An 11,597-nucleotide genomic window follows, 5' to 3' on the forward strand; every position below is an offset into this window, starting at 1 on the left:
GCGGAGTCTTTTCTGGTGTGTTTTGTACTCTTGTTGGCTTTCTGAATTCTGTTTAATTTTTTCACGAATTCTGTTTTAATTTCTTTAACAAAGAGTTCTTATAGAAAGTCGTACGCATAGCGTCCAAGCTAGAATAAGCTCTCAATACCAAGGTTCAAAACGTATTTGTTTTTTTTGTAACATTTTGGTAGCCCCTTAATTGCAAAAATAGTTCACATTAATAAAATACAAGAGATTCAATTAATGTAACACACTTTTATTCGACAAAACAAATAACAAAAACATTTCAGTCGCAACTAAAACATCACACGATATTGTTGCGTGATATTCACACCGGAATATGAGTCGGATAACTCTATTTTTACTGTATCCGTAACATGCGCAGTCGCACCGGCAACATGGAGGGTGCAACAATCACATTGCTGGTTTCCGTAACAGGTGACGTCACTGGTATAACTATCATCCCCTTCTACGCGCATGTGCAGTTTTGTTGTGTCCGACACGCACCTGTATCGGATGATCGCCTCGTACCCCTGGTTTGGATGCGGGTCAGGCGGATTTATGCTAAAATTTAATATTTTTGGAATAACGTTGATTCCTTCTAACACGATAGGCTCAGTTACGTGAGCAGCACTACTGTTAAATCGATACACGGGAGACCGGACTGTGTGACCGTCCGGAAACATCACTCTAAATATCACGTATGTGTCCTTGCTTACGTGAAATGTTTCCTGCTCGGTAAACGACTCTAGACACAAATTAGAGTCAGCAATCGATGATACACTATCACAGTAAGATTGGAGAGCGTAGTATCCTCGCTCACACGTGTCTATGGCACTATGTCTGCTGTCCTCACTAACATTCTGTCTGTCCGTCCGACCAAAGCAGTGAGGCGCAGCTTTCCGATATATTTGAAGCCAACACCCTTTGGTTTTTGTGACACACTTTGATCGATGATTTTCGGAAGTGATTGCACATGCGCAGAGGATGTGTGTTTCCATTTGATAAAATTTTGTCTGTTTTTTGTTTTGCAGGCAATTTTACATAAAAACTGCCCGGATAATAATCCGCTATTGCTTTATATTCTAACACCGGCATCATATCACTGTCACTATTTTTCACTAATACGCTTGCATATACCGTGGAGGATAAATCACCCTCGCCACAACGTTTGACATTGATTGGTACTTTTGTAAACGTTTTCTTCCACTTCGAATGATTTTCGTCATTGCCTAACACTTTAAAACTGGCAGACAAGAAATCATTTTCGCTCGTAGTATCTACGATATTTTGAGATGACTTTTCGATGATTGTTTCAAAAGACTTTTTTTTGATCGACAAAAAACTAATATCTTTTTTCTTTCTTTTCCTTCTTTTCTTTGTATCATTCTTTCTAACTTCGCTACGCGTATCACACGTGTTTATGATAGCGGAGTCTTTTTCGCTTGGTTTGCTGGTTTTGGCTGACGTCACAAGAATATGACATGAATTAATCCACTTGATACGTCTCTCCTCACTTCCGGTAACCACAATGTCCTTAATGTGTTTCCCTTTTTTGACACCGATCACGATCTCATTCCCATTCGCATCACGTGATCTAATTTCGGTCACAATTCTGGCAACTCCGTCATCCCGACGTTTGCCGACGATTAAATGCTTATAAAGGTCGAGAGAATCGAATCTTGCCAGTCTTGGGTCCATACTTCCGGTGTATAACTTGAATTTTGGCTTCAATTCACTCTCTGAAAATGAAGATAAATATTTAGCGATTTGATATCACACAAACGTCAAACTTAGATTATGTTTGTAACTATTTTTGTAAGAAATGTATTCGTCTAGACCAAACTAACCATTCAATAAAATAAATTTGTTTTTATAAATTGAAAACATGTAATTTGGTTACATCTTATGAAACTTAATGATATTTGTCAATTCGTTTAATGTTTTTCTTCCTTTTTTAAAGACATTGAAGATGAATAAAAGTTTCGCTTTTCCACAAGGAACTACCACGAATTGTAGTTCATGAAATCGAAAGCCATATTATATAATACTAGTTTAAAGGTTTTGAAAAATCTCTTAATCAGTGGACAATAGCGTGAATTTTGACCCTTTTTTAAAGAAACGTCAACATCCACCTCTGATCCATCAAATGGACCAATCAATGACGTCTATCATCTTATCCCAGAGTGCATCGCGGGTTATTGCGCTATTTCGTATTTTAGATTGTATAAGACACTGTAAAACTTTGTATCTGCACATTGTGACAATTCTCTCTTACCGCAGTTAGTTTCGTTGTCATAGTTTTCTCGACAAATACAAACATTGCCAGGACCGCAGAATCCGTTACCATGGCAACAAAATGGACACCCTGTAAAACCAAACAGACAGAATAAACTGAAAAGCTCACACACAAAATTGTTCATAACATAAGCTACTATCTACTTAATCATCATTATGATCATTAATAGTTCCCCAATAACGCGAATTAACATTCCTAAGAATTGACCATCATTATGCTGTCGTTTTATTGGATAAAATGTCAATAAGAGATAGAATACTAGTAATATTTACCTGTTGTGGTGTAGTTCGTTGAGCACCATATATCTCCTGTAGTGACTCTGTTTTCCTTCGGTGGAATAGAAATCTTTCCCTCTGGAACAACTATGCTGATATTGGAAAATGTGATGTTTCTGATAAAAAATAAAATAAAAGCACATTAAGTCTAAATTAAATGTAAAGTGTTTTAATCACTCATACTCTATAGTTACTGTTGTTCATAGAAAAAGTTTACACTCACTTAAGTTAAAGGATAAATACACTTTTTATTATGAAATGCATTTAATCAAAGGGAGTTCCAATTATATAATTGTTAGATTTAATTTGGTCATACTTCCATATGAGTCTCCGACACAAACCGCAGGTATAATGTGCAGTTAACCGGGGGCTTTTACATGTATGTGTAAGGTTGTGTTTAACTTAAACAAATATTAACTCTAACGCAATCTAAACTGCAACGGAAATAAAATGTGTAGCATCTGCCCTTAACTATAACACAATACAACCTAAACTTAAACACAAATAACATTTGTAGCATAAATTCCAACAGAAATAACATTTGTAGCATAAACCCTTAACTCTAACTCAATATAGCCTAAACTTAAACACAAATAACATTTGTAGCATATACCCTTAACTCTAACACAATATAATTTAAACTCCCAACAGTAATAATATGTGTAGCATATACCCTTAACTTTAACCTAAACTCTTAGAGAAATAACATTTGTAGCATATACCCTTAACTCTAACCTAAATTCCAACAGAAATAACATTTGTAGCATATACCCTTAACTCTAACCTAAACTCCAACAGAAATAACATTTGTAGCATATACCCTTAACTTTAACCTAAACTCCTACAGAAATAACATTTGTAGCATATACCCTTAACTCTAACACAATATAACCTAAACTTAAACACAAATAACATTTGTAGCATATACCCTTAACTCTAACCTAAACTCCAACAGAAATAACATTTGTAGCATATACCCTTAACTCTAACCTAAACTCCAACAGAAATAACATTAGTAGCATATACCCTTAACTCTAACCTAAATTCCAACAGAAATAACATTTGTAGCATATACCCTTAACTCTAACCTAAACTCCAACAGAAATAACATTTGTAGCATATACCCTTAACTCTAACCTAAACTCCAACAGAAATAACATTTGTAGCATATACCCTTAACCCTAACACAATATTATCTAAACTCCAACAAAAATAATGTTTATATCACAACGCATATATAACAAGCAGGTACATGTATGTGTGTGAAGTTTTGCACTATAGAATTCTATACATTCATATGTTAAACAGATTTTAGTTGGATTTGCTGACTAGAAATACAGAACCAAGTATAGGTATTTTTGATGAAACACAACATCTAGTGTCACCAGAGAGATTTAAACACAGGCGAATTGACAGAATTTATTACAAATAGAATTATAAACGGACCGTGGATTTAGGATAAAGTAGGCCTATCACCTTCCTGTGAAGTCGAGCCAGGTAAAATAAGTTACAAGTGTACAGTCGACTACCTTTATTAAAGGTAAGTGAAAGAGGTGTGTTAAAAGTAAGTGAATTGACTAACCTTGGGTACAGTATGGTCACGTGGCACCTGATATCACCTGACCAAAGGTACGGATCCACACAGGAAACCAGAGCACACGACACCACGATACCAAACAATAAACTGACTCGATGGTCAAGTATGCTTCCCAATACGGCCAACGTCAAGCACAATACGTTGGCCGACACAAATCCAGCCCCATTTAGAGGCACATCCAAAGACGCCGGGAAAGGAACTTCCATGGGATAAATCCTAATTTCTAACCTTCCGGAAGTAAATGAAGCTTCAATTTGTACTTTCGGTTCCTTATCCGAGGAGAAATGATGACTGTCCTGATAAGCCAAGACGTATACCCCGAATTTGTCGCTGGATGATTCGCCCCACGTGACATCTCCCTAGAAGTAAACAAAAATAATCAATATGTTATACTGCTGCATGCTATTATTAAAATAGTCTTTTCATAATCAAATGAAATTAGAAACAAAGAACCAAGATATTTCGGCGAGATTATTATCTCAACAAAATATAGGTAGTGTAAGTATAAGTTGTATATGTCAGTAATATATCACCTTAGTAATGAAATGAAAAATTATGGATCGTTCAAATCCGTTGATATGCATCATTTCCTTTCAAATCTTATTTAAAAATAGATTATTTAAAAAAAAAATATTAAAAATACAATCGTCCCCGGGTGGGCTTGAACCACCAACCTTTCGGTTAACAGCCGAACGCGCTAACCGATTGCGCCACGGAGACCTATATCCTTCACCGGCGGAAATTATAGAACAAATAAAACAGTCAGCCACTAAGGCGTATCGTGTTATCTTACCTTCCTTATATGGTAAATAGTCTAAATACCATTTAAATATAAATCACTCATACGACGTTCACGGTCCAGTTTTATATCTATGTGCTCACCGACAGTGGCTGCGTTTAGTGTTTAGTTTCATACACATACAGGACCTCAATATTTGTTACATAGGGGCATTCAAACTGCTTAAATAACTATTTCCTCCAACGAAGGCGTAAATGGTTACAGTCTACATGTATATATGTACCGAATTTTAATCTTGCCTCTCAAAACGACTAATTATGTGTTCATGCACTCTTGAGAAGGTTCATATAGACGGTAACAAATTCTCAGGTCCCTGTGTCAAGGACTACAAGACCATGAAAGACGAGATAGACTTGCACAAGTCCGGCTTTAATTCTGTTTCTACGTAACAATAGATGCGTGTAACTTACCGGAAATACTGATCCAATATCGACCTCTATTCCCTCGGAGATGTTAGATGGGGTGTCCAGGTATTCCTCATGGAAGAGGGCGTGAGGAGGTATGTCCTCGACCCCCGGGAATAACGTTCCGTCTCCCGGGGTTGATTTCCACGCTCCTGTGTTACATGTGACACAAGCCAATATTATCACCAAAAGCATCTTCATCTGAAATTTAAATGTTTAAATACAGAAGGACCTCACACACAAGTAAAATGAAGTATACACGTTATAGGGGCGGAGGCAGGTGTGAATGTCGAGCTGACCATACTTTACTTTAGACGAATCACTTTCTCTAGTTTTAACAGCGAAAAATCAATTATGAGAAAGTTAAATGACTAATGACATATGGAGGTGAAATAATTGGTTTTCATTAGCATGTGTAATTTACATGCAGGTGCGAAATCCAGTCCACTGAAGCATGAACTCCAAATGCTGTTAAAATAATAGCGTCACGTGACCGACGCTACTTGTTATTTCCATTAACCAGTTTAAATCGACCAACAAGTACCAAGCTAAGAAAAGGTGTTGTTTTTCCAATGGCGAAAACAATTATTTCTAATAGTGGCTTTACCTCCATAAATCAGGAAAGTAAGCCGGAAATGAGCCCCGGTGCTGTATTCAACACCTGCACAGTTACAAAAAAAATCTAGAAGTTGCACGATGTTAGTTTTCTGGTTTTAATTCGACTGTAACATGGATTCCTACCGAACACGTGTTGATACCGTATCGGACATCTGTTTGATGTCGTGGGAATGCTTCTCAACATAATACCATTTCAGGTTGTCATCAATATTTAATTCTGGGATTTTTTTTCCTAGCAATTAGATGAAAAAGAATATTGAGAACGAGTATGGTGTATACACTAACACTATAAAACAGAGAATTTCAATACGTCGGAATTAGTTTGTTTTAAAATTCATCAAGTTTACTGTGACATCAAACATCACAAAAATACATGTAGCCAGACAGAAGAAATCCTATAAAATGTCCACCGGGAAAATTATAATCAAATACCAAGTGTCTATTTCCCAAAACATACTTGTAAGCGGCTAAATTAAGCTCCGCGTCCAACAAGATATAGGAGGTCACAATCGGATTCCTTAAGTGGATATATGCTTGACAATACATGTATATAATTTAATTGAAGTTGTGCGCGGAACAGTAATATTTTATAAAGTATTTACTTCCTGTCTACCTTTGCTCATGGTCATAAAACTTTACATCTTTTCTGTTATACATACCTTTTGTACCGTATTTTTTTTATCAATGTGATCAAAATGTTTAGAAATTCAAAGGATGACGTAATAGATTCTATCTCCCAACTTACTTCAAAGTAACTTTGTGTTGCCGGTTTATGATATGTTTCACAAAGTCTCGCCGTCTCTGATCTGTCTATCTCTACAGACCCAGGATTAACAATGCCAATAATTTGTAACATTAACAAGATTTATGATGTGTTATATACAGACAAATCGCCTCTATATAAATGTGATTGGTGAGAGGTTTGCCCTCCAGGGACGTATATATTTACATATATAGCCACTGGGGTCAAAGGTTAACACGTAAGGTGACACGCGCCACCTGTAAACAAATACTGACGTAATATTGGACAAGCCTCTCTTTGAGTAGAGCGATACTCTCCGGACAAAAAGGTGCTACTATTAACGAGTGGTCGTCATACACATGTCGATGTTTACTCCAAGTTTTAGAGCGTACTAATGTAAACAGCGTTATTTGTAGTCAATAAAAGTCAAGATGTTTAACATCAATATTGATGCCTACTAAAATGACTGACTGCCACTTGAGAAAATATTTATAATTTAAACATTGATCAAATAGCTTTATATATCCTAGAGGAAGATCGATACCCTTCTGTTTCGTATATTGACTGTTGTTTTTCAAAACATGCTGACGAAATATTTGTTTATGTATTACATAAGAAGATATAAATTCTCCAATTGTCCAATTTGAGTCCGAACGCTATCATCAACCCTAATGTAGTGTCATCGGGACTTAGACTAATACCACCCTAATGTAGTGTCATCAGAGACAGACTAATACCACCCTAATGTAGTGTCATCAGGGACTTAGACTAATACCACCCTAATGTAGTGTCATCAGGGACAGACTAACACAACCCTAATGTAGTGTCATCAGGGACAGACTAACACATCCCTGATGTAGTGTCATCAGGGACAGACTAACACCACCCTAATGTAGTGTCATCAGGGACAGACTAACACCACCCTAATGTAGTGTCATCAGGGACAGACTAACACCACCCTAATGTAGTGTCATCAGGGACAGACTAACACATCCCTGATGTAGTGTCATCAGGGACAGACTAACACCACCCTTATGTAGTGTCATCAGGGACAGACTAATGCCACCCTAATGTAGTGTCATCAGGGACAGACTAACACATCCCTGATGTAGTGTCATCGGGACTTAGACTAATACCACCCTAATGTAGTGTCATCGGGACTTAGACTAACACCGGCCCTTCTTAATGTAGTTTAATCAAAGACTTAGATTAAGATCCTAATTCGTTTAACTGATTAATACAAAACACATGCAAGCTAATAATGAGTTCAGCAATGGCATGTCAAGTCATGTAAATAAAACTATATCTTACAGCAGTTTAGTCATGTAAATAAAACTACATTATACAGCAGTTTAGTCATGTAAATAAAACTACATCATTAAGCAGTTTAGTCATGTAAATAAAACTACATCTTACAGCAGTTTAGTCATGTAAATAAAACTACATCACCCAACAGTTAAGTCATGTAAATAAAACTACATCTTACAGCAGTTTAGTCATGTAAATAAAACTACATCATTAAGCAGTTTAGTCATGTAAATAAAACTACATCTTACAGCAGTTTAGTCATGTAAATAAAACTACATCACCCAACAGTTAAGTCGTGTAACTAAAACTACATTATACAGCAGTTTAGTCATGTAAATAAAACTACATCAAACAGCAGTTTAGTCGTGTAAATATAACTACATCTTACAGCAGTTTAGTCATGTAAATAAAACTACATCATTAAGCAGTTTAGTCATGTAAATAAAGCTACATCTTATACAGCAGTTTAGTCATGTAAATAAAACTACATCTCACAGCAGTTTAGTCATGTAAATAAAACTACATCAAACAGTAGTTTAGTCATGTAAATAAAACTACATCAAACAGCAGTTTAGTCATGTAAAGAAAACTACATCATACAGCAGTTTAGTCATGTAAATAAAACTACAACACCCAACAGTTAAGTCGTGTAACTAAAACTACATCTTACAGCAGTTTAGTCATGTAAATAAAACTACATCTTACAGTATCTTGTTTAATATTTATCATTTTAACTTACTTTTTCTCAAGGATTATCTTCAATTTATTGACCACGTTTAATGTCATAGAATAAAGTAAAATGCATTATAACTACAGGGGAAATCGGTCAGTTGTCTGGTCAGTGGACATACAGCTGACTTATCTGATAAAGTATAGGACAAAAACTAATATGTCAGATTAGACAGTGTTTGGTAGCTACATCATGTGAACTCGCTAATTACTATCGTACGGTGTACTAGGCATTTAGAAAACGTTAGTGACCAATTAGTCGACAGTGTACAAATAAAAAATGATAATAAATATCAGATTATTGCTATCGATTATAACAACGGTGTCATGGTTCGCACATATGTATAATTGTAATTGATAACACATATGTATAATTGTAATTGATAACACATATGTATAATTGTAATTGATAACACATATGTATAATTGTAATTGATAACACATATGTTTAATTGTAATTGATAACACATATGTATAATTGTAATTGATAACACATATGTATAATTGTAATTGATAACACATATGTATAATTGTAATTGATAACACATATGTATAATTGTAATTGATAACACATATGTATAATTGTAATTGATAACACATATGTATAATTGTAATTGATAACACATATGTATAATTGTAATTGATAACACATATGTATAATTGTAATTGATAACATATATGTATAATTGTAATTGATAACACATATGTATAATTGTAATTGATAACATATATGTATAATTGTAATTGATAACATATATGTATAATTGTATTATGGAGAGGACATTGATAAGTTATATGTATAATTGTATTATGGAGAGGACATTGATAAGTTGTGATAACTTGCGTCCAATCATTTTGTGCATAGTGTATGCAATAAGATTGATTTAAATTCAATTTAACAATTATATAACATAAATGAGATTTAACAGTTCAATCAAATATTATGGAAAACTGAAAAAAAAAATCACGCGCAGGAATTGAAATTTTGAATTGCACACAAAACCAAACTGTTGCTCTACAAAGTAAATCCAATGTAAAATTTACTTACCGTTTTGTGACACGTTATAGATTCCACATCCGTGTTAACTCCGTCTCCGTAACTAATACCGATCTCTACAACGACACGACATATATCTGGTTCCACCAACAATGGACCGCTGTATTTTAAACTTTAAACAAAACTATTTTAAAACGAGCTCTATCTCTTGACAAAACAAAAACGCCCTTCAATGTAACGAACGTGAGGACAGCTATCTGAGCGAAGGGCCGACTGGCTCGCGCATTCCGGGTCCGCCTCTTGTCCCTTTAATCAAATAAGCCTGAAGGTCCCAGAAATAACACAAAACTGCCTGTTAGAATTAAAGGAATTTCTAGAGATTTATGGCAGATGACTCTGGACTCGATGACAATAGCACGGTCGGTGTTAATTGCATCACGTGCGAATTTATGTCCCTATTTGGGACTTTCATGTTAGGACCGGTGTAGCTTCGGGGTCAACCTTGTGCCCTTTGTCATTGGATTTTATGATAGAGGTGTAAACGCGGCTTTTAACACGACAGAAAATACATGGTGAAATTAGAAATTAGAGGATTGCCTTTATCATTCATATCCCGTGTCAAAAGGTATTTTGTCTGAGTGTGTGGACACGCCACTGTTTATATGTACTTTTAGCATGATCCGTGAAATCCAGATTTGACATCTCCGTTACAAACAAAAATAGTAATTTTTGGTTAATGAAAATACACAAATGTATGGGAGGGACAGGACCGAGTCAGTCCGGTTTAATACCGTCGGACATATGATTGATAAGGACTTTATATGACTCTGTTTTTGTTTAGAGTTTATGGCCTATGTCGACGCAGTCTGCTCCACCAAATTGATGATCGTCTCCATTTCCATCGTCACCGCTTCCTTTGTTAATTAGTTTTGTAAGCGCACGGCATCTGATTCGAAAGTTCACTTCAAAAATTATATTTGCAATTAAGGAGTTACAGAAATGTTCTTTTATCCTGTGTTATGTCAAAGACAGAAATACTTTAATCTTTAAAGCAGTCTAGTTTTATTAGAGTTTTAAATTATCCCTTAAGTCATTAAAAAGCAATTAAACGCACAAAGATTACCGATTCTACAGATTCTGTGGCGATTGTTATGTTTATTGAAGTTAGAGATCGATATCACATGTACCAGAAATGAATTGGTTTTCATCAATAAAGTTATCGTTTTGAATTCATCAAACCATACACGTCAGCAATTACTGCAGAATATCGTGACGTATGTTGCCAGGGAAACGATGCCTTATATGGTATGAAGATAAATAACAAAAAAAAAAAAATAATACAAAATTAATGTAAAAGATACTAGCTAGTATGAAATATTACAAATAACTTAATCTTGCATGTTACAAGCATTTTCGTTGGTTTTAAAAATGCTTTATCCGTCCATAACGCAAAAAAATTTTTTTTTTTTTTTTTTTAAATGACACCACCGTTTGTAAGGTCACTTTTGGCTGGCTATTACTGCAGCGTATTATTTTCCTAGAGAGTTTATCAATAAAAGCAGATTTTCAGAGATTATTTAGAGTAGATTAAATTACGATCAATACGGATTATTGGCGGTTAATGATGAGAGTACACTCCGTTTTAAGGTTTTTCCATTTCTGATGGAAATCCCTATTGTTTTCGCTATGTTTTTTTCTTCTTAATTTTATTGTTATTATTCTTAAAACTTCTTGTTTTTATTTCCTATAGCTCCATAACATACACATATATTGAAGATAATCCTAAAATGTTTAAAAATTAAAACTAACAATTCATTTGGTGAAGGTAC

At 34.9% G+C, this 11,597-nt stretch overlaps 1 protein-coding gene and 1 non-coding gene across 3 annotated transcripts; both read right to left on the reverse strand.

The window, feature by feature from the left end:
• Positions 1–239: 239 nt before the first annotated feature.
• LOC117342841 lies at positions 240–10,084 on the reverse strand. Of its 2 annotated transcripts, none has more exons than XM_033905110.1 (6): positions 9,820–10,084; positions 5,381–5,575; positions 4,157–4,530; positions 2,572–2,690; positions 2,279–2,368; positions 240–1,742 (listed from the first exon to the last, which is right to left on the reverse strand). In XM_033905110.1, exons 2-6 carry the CDS (start codon positions 5,573–5,575, stop codon positions 856–858), a joined length of 1,665 nt encoding a protein of 554 aa, XP_033761001.1. In that variant the 5' UTR covers positions 9,820–10,084; the 3' UTR covers positions 240–855. The 2 variants fall into 2 exon arrangements, with proteins under 2 accessions (XP_033761001.1, XP_033760999.1); XM_033905108.1 differs by lacking the exon at positions 9,820–10,084 and adding an exon at positions 6,738–6,863.
• Positions 4,818–4,891, reverse strand: Trnan-guu. Its single transcript has one exon. It is a non-coding gene; the product is annotated as a tRNA-Asn (tRNA).
• Positions 10,085–11,597: the final 1,513 nt, after the last annotated feature.

This window comes from Pecten maximus, chromosome 14 (genome assembly GCF_902652985.1).
Source record: "Pecten maximus chromosome 14, xPecMax1.1, whole genome shotgun sequence".
NCBI classification, from domain to species: domain Eukaryota; kingdom Metazoa; phylum Mollusca; class Bivalvia; order Pectinida; family Pectinidae; genus Pecten; species Pecten maximus.